The sequence below is a fragment of the Gopherus flavomarginatus genome, chromosome 3 (genome assembly GCF_025201925.1).
Source record: "Gopherus flavomarginatus isolate rGopFla2 chromosome 3, rGopFla2.mat.asm, whole genome shotgun sequence".
Classification (NCBI taxonomy): domain Eukaryota; kingdom Metazoa; phylum Chordata; order Testudines; family Testudinidae; genus Gopherus; species Gopherus flavomarginatus.
The window spans coordinates 239,115,199-239,136,618 of record NC_066619.1 but is presented as its reverse complement, the minus strand read 5'-3'; the positions used below and the strand labels follow the sequence as shown (position 1 = coordinate 239,136,618).

Below are 21,420 nucleotides of genomic sequence, written 5' to 3'. Positions count from 1 at the left end.
GGGACAGGGGGCGAGGGATAATCATAGAATCATAGAATATTAGGGTTGGAAGGGACCTCAGGAGATCATCTAGTCCAACCCCCTGCTCAAAGCAGGACAAATCCCCAAATGGCCCCCTCAAGGATTGAACTCACAACCCTGGGTTTAGCAGGCTAATGCTCAAACCACTGAGCCTATATAAGAAAAAGACCCAAAAATTGAGACTGTCCCTATAAAATTGGGACATCTGGTCACCCTAGTACACCCCAAGGGAGTGACGGGGACCCACACATGCGAAAAGGAGCTCATTTCTAGTTCAGGCCCATCTTCTTAATAAAGAACTTTAGATAGCGTTAACATACATCTGTATTTTCCTGGACATGTCAGGTTTTTCGGTTCTTAAATCGCTGTCTTACCTAAAATTTAAAAATTCCTCTCAGGAAAATACAGACGTATGGTAACCCTATTGGTACAAAAAATACATACTGTGGCACATCCCTTAAATCAGAACTTTTTATAGGGAACCAGTTGTTAAGTCCTTCTCCTTTATTACTTCCAACTGATGAGTCCCCAGCTTATAACAAAAATTCTTGTTATTAATCCCTAAATGCATGACCTTGCACTTTTCACTATTAAATTTCATCCTATTACTATTACTCTGGTTTACAAGGTCATCCAGATCTTCCTGTATGATATCCTTCTCTGTATTGGCAATACCTCCCAGATTTGTGTCATCCACAAACTTTATTAGCACATTCCCACTTTTTGTGCCAAGGTCAGTAATAAAAAGATTAAATAAGATTGGTCCCAAAACTGATCCCTGAGGAATTCCACTAGTAACCTCCTTCTAGCCAGACAGTTCATCTTTCAGTATGACCTGTTGTAGTCTCCCCTTTAACTAGTTCCTTATCCACCTTTCAATGTTCATATGGATCCCCATCTTTTCCAATTTAACTAATAATTCCCCATGTGGAACCGTATCAAATGCCTTACTGAATTCGAGGTAAATTAGATCCACTGTGTTTCCTTTGTCTAAAAAAAATCTGTTACTTCCTCAAAGAAGGAGATCAGGTTGGTTTGGCATGATCTACCTTTTGTAAAACCATGTTGGGTTTTGTCCCAATTACCATTGACCTCAATGTCCTTAACTACTTTCTCCTTCAAAATTTTTTCCAAGACCTTGCACACTACAGATGTCAAACTAACAGGCCTGTAGTTACCTGGATCACTTTTTTTCCCTTTCTTAAAAATAGGAACTATGTTAGCAGTTCTCCAGTCATATAGTACAACTCCTAAGTTTATAGATTCATTAAAAATCCTTGCTAATGGTCTTGCAATTTCATGTGCCAGTTCCTTTAATATTTTTGGATGAAGATTATCTGGGCCCCCCCGATTTAGTCCCATTAAGTTGTTTGACTTTGGCTTCCAGCTCAGATGTGGTAATAACTACCTCCATATCCTCATTCCCATTTGTCATCCTACCATTATCCCTAAGCTCCTCATTAGCTTCATTAAAGACTGAGACAAAGTATTTATTTAGATATTGGGCCATGCCTAGATTATCCTTAACCTCCACTCCATCCTCAGTGTTTAGCAGTCCCACTTCTTCTTTCTTTGTTTTCTTCTTATTCATATGGCTATAGAACCTTTCACTATTGGTTTTAGTTCCCTTTGCAAGGTCCAACTCTACATGGCTTTTGGCCTTTCTCACTTTATCCCTACATGTTCTGACCTCAATAAGGTAGCTTTCCTTGTTGATCCCTTCCATCTTCCACTCCTTGTAGACTTTCTTTTTCTTAATCACCTTTCTGAGATGCTTGCTCATCCAGCTTGGTCTACAACTCCTGCCTATGAATTTTTCCCCCTTTCTTGGGATGCAGGTTTCTGATATTTTCTGAAACTTTGACAAAGTAATTCCAGGCCTCCTACGCCCTTAGATCCACAAGTTCTTCAGTCCAATCCACTTCCCTAACTAATTTCCTTAATTTTTTTAAAGTTAGCCCTTTTGAAATCAAAAACTCTAGTCACAGATCTATTTTTGTTTATCCTTCCATTTAGTTTGAACTGAATTAGCTCCTGATTGCTCGAACCAACGTTGTCCCCTACAATTATTTCTTCTATGAGGTCTTCACTACCAAAACCAAATCTAAAATAGCATCCCCTCTTGTTGGTTCAACTATTTGGTGAAGGAATCCATCAGTTATTGCATCCAGGAAAATCTGACCTCCATTATTATTACTAGCACTTGTGCTCCAGTCTATATCTGGGAAGTTAAAGTCTCCCATGATCACACAATTCCCATTAGTATTTACTTCATTAAAAACATTAAAGAGGTCTCTATCTATATCCAAATCAGATCCAGGTGGTCTATATCACACCCAAAGCACTATCCCAGGGGAGGATCTAGTAGCTTTCTTCCCCAATGTGACTTTTGCTCAGACAGACTCTGTCTTATCCATTCCATCACTTTTTATTTCTTTACAGCCTACCTCATCATTGATATACAATGCTGCTCCACCATGTTTCTGTTATCCCTATATATCTGATTTCACTTCCTGCACCAGTAACTCTAGTTCCTCCATTTTGTTACCTAGGCTCCTCGCATTGGTGTACAAACATCTTAATTTTTGCTGTTTGGCTTCACTCACATTCTTTACCTGATTAGGCATAGTCATTCTACCACCAGTGTCACCTGTTAGACTGGTATCTACACTACCCTTCCTCCTTATGTCCATTCTCCTACCCACGGCTGTATCCCTTCTTACTTTGTTTTCTTCCCTCTCAATGTTAAAATCCAGCGTGGAGATTACCTGGACATCTCCCAACCATCGCCCCCAAATTCCTAGTTTGAAGCTCTCTTAATCAGTTGTGCCAGTCTCCATCCTAGAAGTCTATTTTCCTCCCTACTCAGGTGAAGTCCATCCTGAGAGAACAGTCCTCTGTCCATGAATGCCTCCCAGTTGCCATACATCCCAAAGCCCTCCTTTTAGCACACTGCCTGAGCCATCTGTTGATCATCGTAATCTTGTCACACCTTTGTTGCCCTTCTCTAGGAACAGGCAGAATCCCACTGAAGATCACCTGAGCCTTGATTTCCTTGAGTGTCTTCTCCAGCCTGGCATAGTCTCTCTTGATATGTTCCAGCAAGAATCTAGCCGTATCATTTGTTCCCACATGAAGGACAATCAGTGGATTCTTTCCCACTCCCATTAGAATCCTCTTCAGCCTCAGGTCCACATCCCATATCTTAGCACCTGGCAGACAGCATACCCTTCTGTTCTGTGGATCAGCTTTGGTTGCAGGCCTGTCTATTCTTCTCAGTAAGGAGTCCCCAGTCATGTAGACCTGCCTTTTCCTGGTGATGGTGCAATTCTCCAGTCTATTCCCTGTTCCCTCTGGCTGAAGTCCTCTTGATTTCTGTTCTCCCTTGCAATCCTTTGCAACCCATCCTGTATTCTCCTGAGACTCATATTTGGTGTTTTTATCTCCATTGACTCTTCCCCTCTTCCTACAGAACTAGCTGCTTTTCTCTTCTTCTTTGCCCTCCCACCTTCAGTGACCACCTGCTGTGCCCCTTCTTCATTTTCCAACTCTGCAAATCTGTTCCTGAGCTCTATTTCTCCTTCACTAGCCTGTCTTTTCCTCTGCCTGGTTCTCTTAGTCACATGCTTCCACTGTCCACTTTCCACTTACAAGTACATCAATACCCCGACATAATGTGACTGATATAACATGAATTCGGATATAACATGGTAAAGCAGTGGTCGGGGGGGGAGAGGGGGGCTGCACACTTGGGCAGATCAAAGCAAGTTCGATATAATGCAGTTTCGCCTATAACGCAGTAAGATTTTTTGGCTCCCAAGGACAGTGTTATATCGGGGTAGAGGTGTAGTCACTGAGATCTCTGCTCTCCATGCCTGCTCAGTACAACAAACTGAAAAGAGAGATTGAAGCCTAGTAGTTGTCCTGGCTAGAGACATTCAGTGATGTATTTTTCTGTCTATTAATTCACAATATTGACATTAGCCATTAACATTGGCAAAAAGTGTTTTACCTGGCAAAAGTTGTGTATATGGGAATTAATCTAAAGATCATCCTATCTCATGTACAGTTTCATTATGTATTTTTTTAAAATTACATATTTATAATTAAAAATAAATATATAGTGTATTTCAAAGTTAGTTTTAAATATTAAACAAAAATTCCTGTCATTGTTAAACAAAAATATATAAACAATGAATTTTCAAATTAAGACTTGAGAACTGCACATTTCTAGTACAAATCAGCAATTAATTTTCTCTAGACTAAGAGATATGATAAATAGAGCTCTGCGTGGAAACAAAGTTTGCATCCGCATCTGATCTGTGATCAGCAAACATGGTCCGCAATATCAAATGGATATCTGCAGATTTGCAGGGCTCTAAATATAAAATTTGGATCCGCATCCATCCACGAATCTATAAAGTGTCTATCAGCAGATTCGTAGGACTCTATACATAGAACTAATGTACCTATTAGGTTAAAATTTTCAAATTTTTATGCTTAAACATCTAAATATATGTTCTGATTTTGATGAGGAGTAACCGCAAGTGCCAAAGAACCTTGAGTGCTTCACTTTGCAACTGTAACATTTTTAGCATATTTTATGTATGGAAAATTGTAGACAAGACTATTTAATTTTTTCATTATAATTTTTCTTTCTGACCTTTTTTTTCAAAGCTCCTGAATTTTTCACTCTGTTCTTTTTGTTATATTTTCTTCAAAATAGAATATAAATCCAATTAAGTTTATGGAAATGTTACAAAGTAAAATTATAAGATTAAAAATCCCCAGCAGCTGCACTATTTGTGACAAGTTCCATCAAAAAGAAACAGGTTTTGCTTTTTTTAAAAAAGCAGAAATTAAGGTAAATTTTCAAACCTAGAGGGTCAAATCTTAGGCATCTAATTTAAGTGGTTTGATTTTTGCAGATGATGACCATCTGCAGTTCTTACTAAATAAGGATTTTTATTTAAAATGTAATACCACTCAACATTTTATTAAAATAGTATTAATTTGTATCTTATGTATGTAAGAAAAATAACCCAAACAAACTGGCCATGCTTTGGAATGGACAAACTTGTTTTTCCTAATTTTGAACCCACACAAACATTGTGAATTCAGAAGTTTGAATCAAATATAAGCATCACTGGGTTTCTATTTCATTTAAGGGAAAATGTGATGAAAGGTACAGAAAGAGAAACAATGAAAAATAAAGAAAGGTTGTGGAAAAAGGAGGATGGAGAGAGGCAGAAATCCTAATTAAAAAATTCTCTCTACAACAATCCATACAAGAATTATGTTAAAAGAATGCTTGGGTTGCAAACCTAAGCACTGTAAAGTCATGAAATGCTAAATTTAAAGTTGCACATGAAAGTGCAAATATCCCTAACAATATGTGTATATATTAGCATTAGAGCTCAGTGGGAGACATTTCCCATATCCTGCAAAAGTTGTTGAGATTTTTGAAATTCTCCCATTCTCCATCTGGATGAAACTGAGAGCTTTTGGAATTTTTCATGAAAAACAAGAGAGAGAGAGATAGGATATGTCTGCATTTCAAGCTCAAGTAGACATACCAACACTAGATCTGAGCTAGCATACTAAAAATAGAAATCCTGCATGCACAAGTGGTGGTGGTTGGAAGGGCTAGCCACCCCAAGTACACATGTAGTATCTTGGATGGGTATGTACTTGACGTGGCTAATGTCTTTGCTACTACAACTACACTCTGTTTTTAGCACACTAGCTTGATCACAGTAAGTGTGGGTATATCTCAAGTTGGAACTTATACCTCCAGTTCGAAGTGTAAATGTACCCTTAGAGAGGCAGACCCCAGAAAAGTCAACAGGTTGGTAGATAGGTAGTCTCTTGGGGCACAGACCACTATACCTCAAATCCTCACTATGCCCGATTTGGAGCAGACAGGAAAATAATAATTTGTTATACAGAGATAATTTTAATAGGAAAAGTGCAATAGTAATACCCAAATGTAAATGAAAAAGTTTTGCACTGAGAATATATTTTTTTCATAACAAAATCAAATGAAATCCAATTTAAAACAAAGTATGCCATTCATTATTAATAAGAAATATTTACCTTGAGTGATAATTCTGAAATTATTTTTAAACTCCCTTAGAAAATCATGCAATATCTTTGAACACTTAAGAAAAACTTTACAAATAAAGAGTTTGAAAAACTAATATTGGATATAGTGTACCATTACCTCAATAATATAAAGGACTATATTCTTGTAGAAACAGTACAAGATGCATTTAGCTATTCTGCTGTAGTTCCATGCACCATGAACCAACAACAAGTTCGTCAGATATCTGAACTGCAAACAATGAAAAAATTTGTTTAAAAACATGTACATTGATCAGTATTAAATGATATAAAAGTATTCTGTTTTAATATATTTGACAGCATAATGATTTACCTGTGCTATGGAGTAATCTGAAGAATTAGCTGCCTGTAGCCCTTCATTTCCACTAATACCAACGCCAACATGTGCTGTCTGTATCATACTAACATCATTTGCTCCATCACCAATTGCCAGTGTTACTACTTTAACCTGTTTTTTTACCATTTCTACTACTTCAGATTTCTGAAGAGGAGATACCCTTTGAAAAAAAAAAAAAAAGAACAAACCCTGAACATGGAAATTCTGAATGCACATTATGTTATAATATTTTTTGTTCTGCTAAAGGGCAATAAAATAGATTAAATACAGTATTTATCATTGAAATTGTCTTTTTACCTCCCTCAAAGAACATTCACAGGATTTTTCAGCAAGGCTAGAGTAGGATTGGGTTTCCCATACATATGCCAAACATCACTAAAATACCTGTTATGAAATGCAGAAATCTGCATTAATATAGCATTAAGGCTGTATAATTAAAATATTAAAAAGTCAGAAAATGTAAAAGAGAAAATCCCAACAGCAGTGTTAACTTTTCATTGTATATTTTATATTTGTTTTAGATATGTTTTATATTTTATTTATATATTTGAATGTGTTTATTTTACTGACAAATAGTAATATAATAAAAGCACACATTAAAATAGAAAAACAGGAATAGACAAATAGTAAAAGTGGGCAACATTGCTGAGCTAACAGATGTTGGAATCTTAATTTTACAAAAAAGTCAAGGAATGAAAATTTTAACTATGCAACTATACTGTTTTACTCTTTATTGCATTGCTTTTGCAATTGCTGGCCTCCTCCCGCAGAACAAATTTTTGTACTGAGCCAGGAGTCCCACTGTTTTCTGCTGAGCTTTATAATGGGGGCCTTCCAGGAGAGCGTGACGTTTACCCGCTCTTCTCTTCTGGCTGACATACTTGCTATGAGGAAAGATGTCTTCTGACATAGGAGAGGCAAGGAGCCCCCATACTGAAGGAGGTGTCAATAAAGCAATGGATTCATGAATCGTAGGAGAGTCTGGGACAAAGAGGCAAGGCAAATCCTTTCCTGACTCATAAGCTCATGGAGTTGTCAGTACCAGAAATGTTGCTGCTGTAACAGTGTTCATTGGTACTGGGCTAAATGGTCATCCTGCAGACAGTACCAGAGTCAAGGGTAGTGTACTCACATCCTCCTACTGCAGTACTGGGGAGACATGGGCTGATGGTCCAGCTCTATCTGGAGTACCTGCTGAATCCTGCTGGTGTCCTGAGTGGTTTTTCAAAGAAGTTTTCTTCGACTTTAAGTCACCTTGGTTTGTCTTGTGTGTCATTTTCTGGGGAGGCCCTGGAGAACACCGACCTCTCTTTCTCCAAGGAGAAGAGGCCAAGTCCAGCGGTCTGAGACAGCCGCAGCTACATTTGCAGTCTGTGCACAGGAAGCAGGGTGATCGCTAGATAGGCCCAGAGCCAAGCAAGTCTCATCGCCTGCATCATGAGGTGGTGTCTGAGGTGTAGGTCTCCTGAAATCTGCATTCTTTTTCTGAACGAGTGGCAGATATTGGACCTCTCTTTAATGTACCCTTCACTGAGGTACAAAAGGTAGCGAGGCATGCAGGTCCCTATTTGAAAAAGACACTTCGTACAACAGGCAGTGCTTAAAGCCTCTTGAGTGCTGCATACCGAAGATGTTTAGCACCGAAAACTAACTACTGTATTAAAACACATTAAAATATAAATGAAAACTTAATAGGTGCTAACTGTTTACAGATAAGGAAAAAATTAAACTAGCTATCTCCACAGAGGAAAAACTGTGAGGTAAATCACATGGAGAGCTCTGACTTAGGCCATAGGCAGTGAGAAGAAACCAAGGTGATTTGGGCAGCACCACCCTCATATAGCTTTGGGGGGAGCCACAAGGAAATAGTGCATGGACTGCTGCAAAAGGTACTGCTTCAGAAAACTCACCGGCTCCAATATGGTGAGCATGTGCACATCTGAGTGGAATACTGTCATGAAGAGATAGTTAAGGGTTAATGTCTCTTTTACCTGTAAAGGGTTACAAGCAGTGAACCTGGACCACCTGACCAGAGGACCAATCAGAAGACAAGATACTTTCAAATCTCGGTGGAGGGAAATCTTTGTTTTGTGTTATTTGTTTGTCTGTTGTTCTCCCTGAATTCTGAGAGTAACCAGACGTACCTACAAGCTCTCTAATTTTCTATTCAAATAGTGAGTATAAGTACAAAGGCAGTTTAGTCTTTTTGATTGTTTTCTTTATTTGCAAATGTGTATTTTGCTGGAATGATTTTAATGTGTATTGGTGCTAGGGGGAAGGCTCCTCTCTAGTGTCTATAAGCTGAAAGACCCTGTAACATTTACCATCTAAATTACAGAGACAACTTTTACTTTTTTTCTTTCTTTTTATTAAAAGTTTTCTTTCTAAGACCTGATTGATTTTTCCCCCTTGTTGAGGCTCAAGGGAATTGAGTCTGTACTCACCAGGGAATTGGTGGGAGACAGGGAGAGAGAAGGGAGGGGGGAAGGTGGAATCCCTTTGTTTTAGATTCACAGAGCTTGAATCTGTATTACCTCTTGGGGAGGGGGAAAGAGGAGGGGGCAAGGTGCACTCCTCTCTGTTTTTAGATTCAAGGAGTTTGAATCACAGTGATCTTCCAGGGTAACCCAGGGAGGGAAAGCCTGGGAGAGGCAACGGTGGGGGAAAGGGTTTACTTTCCTTGTATAAGATCCAGGGGGTCTGGGTTTTGGGGTCCTCTGAGAAGGTTTTGGGGGGACCAGAGTTTACCAGGCACTGCAAGTCCTGGGTGGTAGCAGCACTACAAGATCTAAGCTGGTAATTAAGTTTAGGGGGATTCATGCTGGTACCCCATCTTTTGGACGCTAAGGTTCAGAGTGGGGGGATTTATACCATGACAAATACGTGTGTGAACCTTTTCTTTCTTAGAGTGCCTCTGTATATTCCTACTCACGGGTGGTTGGTGAGAAGTATAGCTCAGGTGGAACATGGGCTGAGTTCTCAACTGAATAAAGGCTGTAGCACCATTTCAGAAATCTAGCACTGAAGTGAAATGCTAAGTTTAAACAACTGCATCTCCTTATATAATACCAGGCATCAAAAGTTCAGTACCATGATGGGGCTCCCGCAACCTTAAAGGACACAGTTTACTGAAGTTTCTGGAAGCTCAAGGCCCAGGGGCTCCGTTCCCATTAGGATGGCAATGTTGAGAGGCTCTCCAAAAAGAATGATTGTTATTTATAGGGGAAAAAATGGTATCATTATGGCTGTTAATGAGATTTTGGGAAGGACAGATCCCCTCTCTTTCAACAAAAATTTAGTAAATCAGTTAAAATTGGTGAATTAGGGCAGTGGAGGCACAATGTTATTTATATTAGTTAATTTACAAGAGTAAAAGGTGGTGTTTAATGATGATTTAAAAAAAAGGAACCAGCTACTAAAAGTGAAATAAAGTTTTTATGATTGCATGCATTAGCCAAGTTCTTCGCCAACACAAACTGCTGGTATTAATAAAATGTTCCCTCTGCTCAACTGGAAGCGTGCCTCACAGCCAAGTCTAGAGAGTCTGCTTGTCCTGCCATGGAAAAGATTGATATAGAAGGTTAAAACAGGCTCCTTTTTACGGGAGTATGACAGATGATTCATAGTCTAGTTTCACAGAGGAAAAATTTTCCTTGCTGTCTCAGCATAGATACTTTCTTCTTGTTTTATTCCCTTTTTTCTCTTTCAAGTCCTCTCAGAAAAACATGAAGAAACTGGATAAAATTCTCTACATAAAAGAACCAAACTTTTTAATATAAATCAGAATGTAATTAAAAATAACTGAAAAAATAATGAAAATAAAATAATAACCCCCTGCACGTTGCTCACTCTTTATTTTATTTATCAGACGTATTTTACATTTTGCTCTTGATTCCAACTGATACCTCTAACCCTCCAGTCCCAGTAAACTAAATTCTTATTATTTGGTGGATACCACCAAATGATCTCTTCTGTTACTCTGGTGATTCACATAATGTCTAGCGTTCCTAACAAAATGCCCACGCGAATCACAGGATCAGTATTTTATTTTTTTTTTACCTCTCATCTCCTGGAGCTCCTGCTCTTGGGTGTAATAATCCTAATAAAGCTGCAGATACTACTCAAACACGTATGCTCATATTCAGGGCCAGTTCCAGCTTTTTTGCCGCCCCAAGCAGTGAAGAAAAAAAAAAGAGAGAAAAAAAGAAAAGAAAAACCCAATTGAGCTGCTGCCGAAGTGCCGCCGAAGAGGAAGAGAGGGACTGAAGGACCCACCGCTGAATTGCCACCGCAGATCCGGATGTGCCACCCCTTTCTATTGGCCACCCCAGCAACCTGCTTCCTTTGATGGTGCCTGGAGCCAGCCCTGCTCATATTACTTCCAATCTTTGTATTTCTGGATTTAAGACCATTAAGAAAATATTATGGAAATACCTTTTTCTGATTAAAAAAGATTCAGGGATGAAAATATACAAACTTCCATTTTATTCCTGGTGAATCTCAGGATCAGTTACGGTAATAGCCCTTATCCTTTTTCAGCTACATGATGTTAAATACTTAATCAGAAAGCAAGAAGATCAGTTGATCTTAGATGACTTAAATGTATTAATTAAACTCAAACACTGAAACTGGTAACATTTGACAGTTCTTTATTGTTATAGGATGTTGGTAGCTGCCAGCAAATATGCCTTTGATCTATGGGTAACTACAGACCACAGTGGAGGTGACGGGAGTACCAGACACCTTTCATTCAGCCTAAAGAAGGGAACAATTAAATACTTCTTTATTGATAGCTGATATAATGGAATCTATCACCCTAGTCACGGACCAGCAAGTCCAGGCTGGAGGAGAAACTGAACCACAGGGGCCAGGGGGTTTCCATGGCACTGATAGCAAACACAGGGACTGGCTGGATTGCATCTCTGTGCATAAGAATCAGGAAGTAACCTGGAAAGCCAGGAGAAAGCCCAAGAAGCACTGGAAGTATGGCCCTTGGAGGAAGCCAAGAGAGAAAGCTGTTCTTATCTCTAGGCTGATGCTTTGATGCTTCTTTGATCTTGAACAAGTCCCCTTGTTATGGTGGGCTACCAATCTGAACAGACTGATGTCCATGATCAAGAGAATGGGCTCTGATTGTGAAGAAAAGGTCTTAACAAAATGCGTATTTCCTTTGCACTTCTTGTTAGGTATGAGTCCAGGCTTATAGGAAAAGTCTTAGAAGCTATCTCATGGGCATTTTTGTCTACAAACTGATCTCTGTACAAGGCATAGGAGCTGGAGTTAAAGGTAGATAGATAACCCTGTGAAGATCAGTGCCTGAATCTTGTTGACCCTATCCTATGTTGGGTAAACACTGGCTGTCTTTGAGCCAGATCCTGGACTCCTGTTTTGCTTGTTAATTCCTCCCTGTTGTGGTATGGATTACAATACCCTCTTCCATTGCATGATCACATAATATTATGCAAACAAATTATAATATATGATTTATTTCTACAAAATATTTATTGACTTTGACCTTTTATATTCTCTTTTCTCAAATGTTGTTAAACTAGCTAGCTAGCTATATATTCAATAAGACTGGTGCCAGAAACAAGTCTATTTCTGGATAGTATTTTATATTCAGAAAGAAAAAAAGAACACACCTTAAACCTTACCTGCAACAAATAACAGCTTTACATGACAAAGCCAAATCAAGGAAATACTGTCTTACTCCAAATGTTAAGGCATACTTCAGTGTTTTACCATCAATTATAAGAGCAAAGTCATTTTCCTTCCTCAAAGCATCACCAAGAGTACTGCAATGACGACTTAGGGTCTCTCTTGTTCCCTGTTACACAACAAAATATATATGTTAATTATCTTTATTTCTGTTTGTTGCTACATTCAAAATAAGTTGTACTTTTTAATGCAGTAGTAAAGAGCAATTGATACTGTACTTAATCTGTTGTCCGGCTACACCAAAAGGAGGACAGGAGACACTTGATATGGATTTAATCAGTCCGCAACTTTATTATTAGATGTCTGGGACTGCCCGGCAGATAAAAGCATATAGTGCAGGCAACTCCATGTTTATTCAAATAACTACCCAGGGCTTCCACCAGTGCCCATTCATTTTCCATCCAGGTCCCCAAGCCAAGCCATGGCTTGGACCTTAACATCCATCCCCATTCATAGGAGGGTTAAGATTGGCTATAGAAGTGGGGGTTGGCTCCTTGCTGTACCAATCACAGAACCCCTGAACCTCCTCCGTTCTGTTCCTTTAACCAGCACCTCCTTTTTAAGTCCTTTACAAGGTCATTTATCTAGTCACTGGATGTCTTCCTTATGGAGTACCTGCATTGGATATCCACCCCACACTTACAAAATAAGTTGAGACATATAGCTTACCTCCTTTTCTCCTGACCATAATGGGTCCTCCCTGACACCTGCTGTATGGAATGTGAAAAAACCTCACTCCACCAAAGCCAATATGGGAAAAGGAGAAAAATTTCTTCCTACCCTCCCTAAAAAGGAGTGACTAGTGAAATGCTCACAACAGTCCTAACCCAACCTGATATTCGCACCTCTACAGGAGGGAGGATGGGTGCCGCCTTGCCTGCTGCATGGAGAAAGGCTTCCACCACCCAGGGCTGGCACCTTTAAAGCCTTACATTTCCCAGAGGTGAGTCAGTGCCGCAATGTTGACCACCACTCACCTTTATGCATCAGTTTCTGACCTCCTTCCCTTCCACTCTGCCATAAAGCACTACTGCCTTCCCTTGGCAAACCTGGACAATGTTCCCCCGCTTCAGGTGCGGTGCGGTCATTAGATTAGCTATCTACATTTATTTTTGCAGTTTTTGGAAAAAATTGTGATTATTACATCAAAAATATCTTGGGAAAATATGCACTGCCTTCAAATATTTTAGATATTATTTTTTTAGGAACAAATATATAAATTACGGTGATAGCCGATAGTGACTCTAAAGCTGTGAAACAGTTTTCAATATAACCTCATATTTACATGGTCATAACTTGCCAAAACATTCAATTTCTGGGCTAAATACTTCTTTATTTCATTCTTGGTTCTCGCCTGTATATATTAAAATATTAAAAGGAAAATCTAAGCAAAATGTCTTAGTAGTCTGAATTACTGGATAGTGAAAAAAACCTACTTTTCCCTCATTGTAGAAAAATTTGAACCATACATTATTTAAACAACCCACAGCAAAAATAACTTAAATTTTAAATGGATATATAATTCTTAGTAAGGAAAACATGTGTTGCTACATTTGGGGTGGGGAAAAATATAAGTTACAAATAATCAATCACTTCTGGGTATGCTTAGATATGAGCAGATCTTCATGAAGCTCCAGCCCCTTTGTGACATTAATGCATTTTTCTTTGCCCATCTTGGCAGGATCAATGGCTGCTGCTTTCAAGCTGCATACTGAAATATTCTTCAGATTCAAAGCTTTCATTAAAACAAAAACAAACAAACCCTCTCTCTCTCTATGTTGCAAAGATGCAGCTATCCAAACATAAAACATGGAACTATTGCCCCATTAATCTAGATTTACATATAACTGATGCCAGCCAAACAGCGGAAGTAAAGACTAACCCTTCCCCAACGTTGTTCACCTATGAAAGGGACTATTTAAATAATGAAATATTAAGCACATGCAATTATTTTCTTTTGCTGAAAAACCCATGATACACAAAAACTACACATATGCAATATTAAGGACGTGTAGTTAAAAAAATCTTAAAATTTTAGGAAATAAAAAATTAAAGTTTCAAAAGCAATGTTAATTCTGCTGCAATGCTGTCATAAACAGATAGTTAAGGGTTAATGCCTCTTTTACCTGTAAAGGTTAAGAAATTCACCTAACCTAGCTGACACCTGACCAGAGGAACCAATGGGGGGACATGATGTTTCAAAAGGACGGAGAGAAGCTCCCTTTGTCTTGGTCAGTTTCAGTTTTGGCCAGAGAGGAAAAGATCAAGGAATCAGCCTCTTATCAGAGTAGTGAGTATCAAGGAAGGAAATAAATAGGTTTATGTTTATTTTCTTTTTGTAACTTGTCTTGGCATTAGGGACATAATCAAATTGGGTATTCTTGTGTGTACTAAGGTTTTGGCCTAGGGGAACATCCCGTGTTTTGAATCTGTTGTCTGTGAGATCAGCTTGTATGCTATCTCCCAGAGGTTTTTTTCTTTTACCTTTCTTTTCTTTAATTAAAAACCTTCTTTTTAAGAACCTGATTGATTTCTCCTTGGTTGTTAGATCCAAGGGGATTGGATCTGGACTCACCAGGGATTGGGGGGGGGAAGGGGGGAAATGAGCAATTCTTCCTTGTTTTAAGATCCAAGGGGTTTGGATCGGTGTTCACCAGGGAATTGGTGGAGGAATATCTCAAGGATAACCAGGGAGGGGAAGGTTTTGGGGCGGAAGACAGATTTTTCCAAATGACTCAAATATTTGGATGGTGGCAGCATATTGATCTAAGCTGGTAATTAAGCTTAGGGGTTCACGTGCAGGTCCCCAAATCTATACTCTAAGGTTCAGAGTGGGGGTAGAACCTATGACAAATGCAAACATATAATATATTCTATTTCTGCTTTCCAGTTAAAAGTATAGCTTAATATAATGCTATTTATAATGTAAATGGATGTGCAATACAACAAATTAAGGTTCTAACAATAATGCTTATTTTGTATTTCCTTACTTTTTATTATTTTACTTGTGCAACATTAATGTTGCATGAACACTGTATTCATCTTATTCATGAAACAAGACTGGATGTAGAGATACAGTATTTGCAGTAGAATAAAACCATTAGCAGTATTCCTTTCCTTTGTTTCAACTATGGACCTTTTCAGGACTCTTGGGCCTCAAGATGCCTACTTCCACATCTTGATCAGGCAAAATGACAACTATCAATACAAGATACTATCACCTGGGCTGTCAGCAGTCACCAAAGTGTTCACCAATTAAACAGGCTGTGGTTGTAACTCAATTGTGTCATAAAATCCTGAAGGTGAACCTATATCTGAATTCCTGGCTCATGAGAGCTCAGTCCTATAGTGAAGTAGCTGAAACCTTGTGGGAGGGCTTGCTTCTTCTTCACATCTCCCAGTCTGTGAGTAAACAAATCAAAAATACATGCTGGTCTCAACTCAGATTCTAACCTTTGAAGGGCCCTGCCAATATTTCACCAAGACTCCTGCATACTTATCTCAAGATGGTTCCAAAATCCCATCCAGTGAACCTAGCTAGGTCCAGGCTTGAAGGCCCAGTGACATGTTGTTTGCATTAGTCTTGATGGTTGCCTGCACTTTTGTCACCCATCCCCTTTGCAAGATTACAGATGTAGCTATTGCAAACCTGGTTGAATCTGTTGTACAAACCAAGTATTTTATAGTTTGGATATGACATAGTTTCTTCTTAAGAAGGTCTAAGACTCTAGTGAGGCAACACAGCTAGAGTATGTCTTCAAGAAGTTGTCCTTCCCTCAGCCTACTCTTCAAATAATGATAGATAAAGATGTTTCCACTCTGGGTTTAGGAGCATACTAAGTATTTTTCACTGTTGAGGTATTTGAAGACTGCAGGAGTCAAGACTAAATAAATTTGCTAGAGCCAAGGGCTATCAGGCTGCCTTTCAAATCCTTTCTCCCATAGATCAGAGGAGATCTTCTCAAGATTTTCACTGATATTATAGTCTCAATGTATTTTCTGGATAGGGAGGATCTCAGCCAACTTGTGTTATATCAAGAGGTTATCAATCTGTGTGAATGATGCATCTAGAATGAAGTGACCTTTATTTATAGCTGCATGGTGCATGTTTAAAAAAAGATACCATTGCCAACAATCTGAGCTGAATATTGGTGTTGGAGTGGTTCACATAAGTGGTCACTCAAACCCTCCGTGGTTTGTAAGATATTTGTAAGGGGTGTGCTCATGCTGAAGACCCAGGTCAATTCACTTGTATATTAGCATAGATCAAAGTAATTGTTAAATGTATAAGAGTGTTTGGTGTTTAAACTTCATGAAAATGAATGGAACATTACATGCATTGTTTTTACTTATGCGTATCCTGTTATAATGGAGTAGCAAATATTTACGTTGTGCATACCCCTGTAACTAAATAACCCATCAAACAATGAAGAAGCCTTGTGGAACGCAAATGAAGAACTTTAACAGGAAAGTGCTAATTTCAAAGCAAGTGATCATTGTGTGGTCAAAGACTATACAAAATTCCTCATGCTCGGTCATCAAAGGAAAGACCCACATGGGTAGTGACCCTGTCAGCTTGTTTTCTGTGAGAAGAAGTTATAAGTATGGATTCAGGGAAAGATCCTTCATCTCTGGACTGTTTGGATTCTAACAGGGTGGAACAACTGAATGGAAAGACAGAGATCTCCAGAGTTATTCTGGGTAGCCCTGAGAGACTTTTGGGAAACTGGCAGTTTATTACATCACTGCCATCATTTGGAATTTTAAACTGTGGCTCACCTGTACATATATTTTGCCTGCTTCAACCTCTCAATATCTCTCACTCCTTTTCTTAGGTAATAAACCTTGAGTTAGTTTACTATAGAATTGGCTACAAGTGAGGTCTTTTGTGTAAGATCTAGAGCAGCAATTGATTTGGGGTAAGTGATTGGTCTCTTGGGACTGGGAGCAACCTGATGTAGTGTGATTTTTGGCTTAAGTGACCTATTATCACAAAGGCCTAAGTATAGTCTGGGTAATAAGACAGACTGGAGAGTTTGATTGGACTGTCTGAGACTCCATGGTAAGACTGGCATAGTGATCCAGGAGTTCACATTTGTTACTGGGTTAGTGAAATCTAATTATAGAACACACCATCAGTATGGGGTGTCTGCCCTGTTTTCTGACAGTCTGTCCTGAGGTGGGCACACATGATCATGAACCACTCCAGACAGCGAGACGAGGCATCAACATGGGCTTGTCTGCTATAAATCAGAAGAGCGTCTGATGTTGTGAGGGACAGCAGGCAAGACTTAACTCACTCATGTGTATCTAATGTCTTTCTACTACACTGAGAGAGAGGGCTTATTTAAACCTTTCTTTAATTTCTTCTCAGTGCATCAGGCTCTTAATTCTCTTCATACATCAGCAGGGTTGCTAGGCTTTAGGGCAGAATGCCCTGTCCTTGTCCCAGGACATCAAAGCAGTCATGTTGCAATCCAGAAAGTCTTAATTATGCTACCAATTTTAAAAAATTTAGAAACCTTTCAGGATAGGTAAATCTACATACCAGGAATGATAAAAGAGCTGTTAGCTACTACTTATATCTAAGCTGTTTAGAAAAAAATCTAATGGACTATTTAGGGTCTTTGGAGACTAAGTGGATAATATTATGCATTTGGTCACATTATGAAGTATTTGATATTCCCGTGCCTGATCACCACCACAGGTCAGTTACTTAAGGGGACACAATTTTTTATTACATGTATCTATGATAAGACCGTATCTGAAATCTTTAGGGCTGCTATGAAGAGTTTGGTTCACAGCCTCACAAATCCCTATTCTCTGAACACAGCATCAACAGCAGATGTTTCTTTTGGGAGGGCAGTACTTCTATCGCTGTTTTAAATAGCAAGAATTCTCAGTCCACTTCTTCAGGAAGGTTACTGAGATCTAATCTCCTACAGTGGGGCTCTATGAAAGCAATATTATGAAAAAAAATGCAGATTAAATATTTATAGTAACTCTTGTTCTTTGTGTGGCCTTCAGAAAGCCAGAATTATCCTCTCTTTCTCCTCTTTTATGCTTGAAAGCCCAGCTAAAAAGAAGGCGTTTGGAGGTCAACAGGAACAGAGAAACTTATTTATACCTTTGCTGTACAGAAAGTTTGGCTTGAGGAAAATATACACGCCATGAGGGCTGCTCCACAGGAATATAGTTTCTGTATTTTCTCCTCTTGGGAAGACTGCCTTCACAATAACCCCACCCTATTCAGCCTGGGGCATATTAAATTTAATGGTCATGGGAACATTTCAATGATTTATATAAATATGACAATCTAACATACAAATACTGAGCAGAAGTAATTTTTAAATACACTTTTAAACGGGCTTAATAGGACTAGCATCTTAGGATCTGCCCCAACCCTTTTTTCCAGAATACATATTTTTTGCCCACATTGCCTCCAGTGCCTTACAAAGTTTTCCGGATTCTCTTCCTCAGATGGAAGATGACGGGGGTTATTTTTTAAGATTGGAATTTTGGTAGACCTCTCTTTTTGTCTATAATTACACCCTCCAGATAGTAACATTGTGCCATGGTTATATGTATTCTTAGAATGTTTATATGAAGTAGATTCTCCTCTGTTAACAATACTCTAAATTACAGTTACATAAAAATGAAAGTCTAAGGAAATAATTTATAAAATAAAGACTTACAATTACAATAGCGTATTTTAATTCACTGAACAGTTGTTTTTTCAAAAAATGTGCTCTTGATTAACAAACACTGCAAGATACTGTGTATTATGGCTATTTCTAACCTCTGCACACGATTCGTTTAACTTTTGACTCTACTTGTTGTAAGACTCGATATTGATTACAAAGTTTTTGTTTCACCTCAACTTCCATTGTTGTTAGTGGTACAAGAAGCATAAATAGATTCTCTAAATTATCCTTAAAAACTCTCACTGCAAACTTAGCAAAACTGTCAACTACTTTTAGGCATTTTAAAAGAGTTTTTAAAAATACCTTCCCTATGGGGAGATGTTCCAATTTTTTTGAGGGGCTTTTAAACTGTTGTACTACAAAAAGTGATTTTGTACAAATGATATCACAGGGTTCCATATTTATTTCTCAAGTACTTCCAATCAAATAGGGAAGTATCCAATATGAAAGAAGATTTTCAAATCTCATGTTAACTATGCAGAAGATGGCAGTTAGAAGAATGTTTTTTCCTGCTGCTGCACCAACACCAGTGATAAGTATTGTAAAACTGAAGCCTATCTGATCATTTTGGTATATATGAGTGAGGCAGAATTGAATCCAGCATGCTTTTCAATAGCTATTCAGACTCTGCAGTGATAACAGGAGTGTGACAAGGTGGACTAATGACCCAGAGGCCCCCTGCTGGAGGCCTCAGGGTCCTGCCACACCCATCCCAGGAGAGGAGCAGTAGAGAGGTCCTCCAAGAGGGCTACAGTGGCTGCAGGAGAAGCAGCAGGGAACAGCCAATTAGCGCCCACCAGGCCCATAATGAAGGAGCTGCAGGGCCAGAGTGAATTCAGTCTGCAGCAGAGAAGGACATACCAACTAAGGGTACTATGACGGGCCCTGCTGGACTGTTTTAGAAGACTGAGCCTGGGGAGGGCTGCAGAATATTGGGGACATTTTGGATTGTGTACCCTGGAAGGGATTTTTTGTTTCGCACATGGATAGAGTGTAACTTGGCCAGAGGGCTGGGTACCAACGACCCTCCTGACAAGCTCAGCGGCCGACAGCGGGCACCACAAGCAGAGAAAATTGAGAATAAACTGCAGGCATGCATATGCTTGGCTAGAAGGCACTTGCAAGAGCTGAGTGCACCCCATTACAAGGATTAAAAGCTGATTGTATCAACAAATAAGTAGAATTACTGAAACAACCAACCACAGCACATTAATGACATGCAGCATTGTCATGTGAGCTCTTTAAGAGCTGAGATGGCTTTTAAACCCAAAGAACGTCTGTTTACTTTTTTTTAAAGTAATTTTCTACCTTTGTGGAGATAATCTTGAAATTCTAAAATAAAATAAACCAATCAGTAGGATTGAAAGGACCAAAAAAACCCGGGCTTCACTTCAGAATTAGGAAGCCAGTAGTACCTTCAGATCCTCTCACATCCCAAATTTTATGTAAAATGAGTAAGTTAAGTTTGGGATGTACCCTAAAGAACCATTTTGCTAACTCTGTTCAAATTCCTTAGGTTGACCTTATATATATATTGGTGTGAAAATGGAGGACAGCAATCAGAGTTTGGGGTTTTTTTTTGCCTGTTGGCTAACAATTGTTTCACAAGTCTTCAGAAAAATGTTAAGGCCAGCTTTGCTTGTTAAAATAACGTAGCTTTCCCTGAAGGCTGGAACTGAACCAGTTGCTGGTCAATAGAGGCAGCCACCATGCAGCAAGTGCATCCACCATTGCTTTGGCAGCTGATGCAAGGGCAACGCCCCTCTTGTGTTCTTCACAAAAGAAATGAAGGATGTAGTCCTCACAGCCTCCCGCTAGCCGTGCAAGGAAGGGAAGAGCTGGGGCCAAACTCCTGCTGCACTGAATCAGTGTTCTGCAACCACTGTAGCTCACTTCTTTCCTTCCCAGTAACGGTGTGCCTACTCATTTCCATCCCATAGATTTTGAAAATCGAGTACTGGTTTGACCAAGCATAGTAGCCAGGAGAGACTGCTTGATACACCTGATCTCTTCAAGCCACCCAGATAAAAACATAGGCAGTAGTGGAACATATTTTACTCAGGGAATATGACATGCACCATCAATTGAAGCAGTACATTTCTAAGAGAGCAACTTATTAAAACATTGGCAGCACATCACTGACACAGAGCTAAAATTTTATAAACTACCTCTAAATTTGAGCACACAGTTTGATGAACATTACCTACTTTTGGAAAAACGACTTATACAGTCAAATTAGGCAGATGTACAACAGGCCAGTTTTCACATATAAATTCAGATTCTATGTGAAAATCTGCTTGAAAATTTGGCTCCCTGAGAGAAAACATGAAGAATACAGTGCTGCTATGGAGTCACTTTTCTGAATATAACTCCACCAAAAGGAAACATCAGTTTGGAACATGCTTGCATATTGCAACGTGTTTGTGCAATTAATACAGCAGAACTCACTACTCATTCTGAGTAGGATGTACGGGACTATGTATCTTCAGCAAAAGGTCTTTGTGGGGGAAGAAAAGA

The 21,420-nt window shown here is 39.0% G+C and overlaps 1 protein-coding gene across 5 annotated transcripts in view; it reads right to left on the bottom strand.

The window, feature by feature from the left end:
* Positions 1-21,420, bottom strand: part of ATP8A1 (ATPase phospholipid transporting 8A1) — a 267,561-nt gene that overhangs the window by 70,623 nt on the left and 175,518 nt on the right. For all 5 annotated transcript variants that reach the window (XM_050947405.1, XM_050947406.1, XM_050947404.1 and 2 more), the window contains 3 exons: positions 12,136-12,308; positions 6,458-6,641; positions 6,245-6,355 (listed from right to left, as the gene is read on the bottom strand). In XM_050947405.1, the coding sequence (XP_050803362.1) occupies positions 6,245-6,355; positions 6,458-6,641; positions 12,136-12,308 (468 nt within the window). The remainder of the gene's footprint in view (positions 1-6,244; positions 6,356-6,457; positions 6,642-12,135; positions 12,309-21,420) is intronic.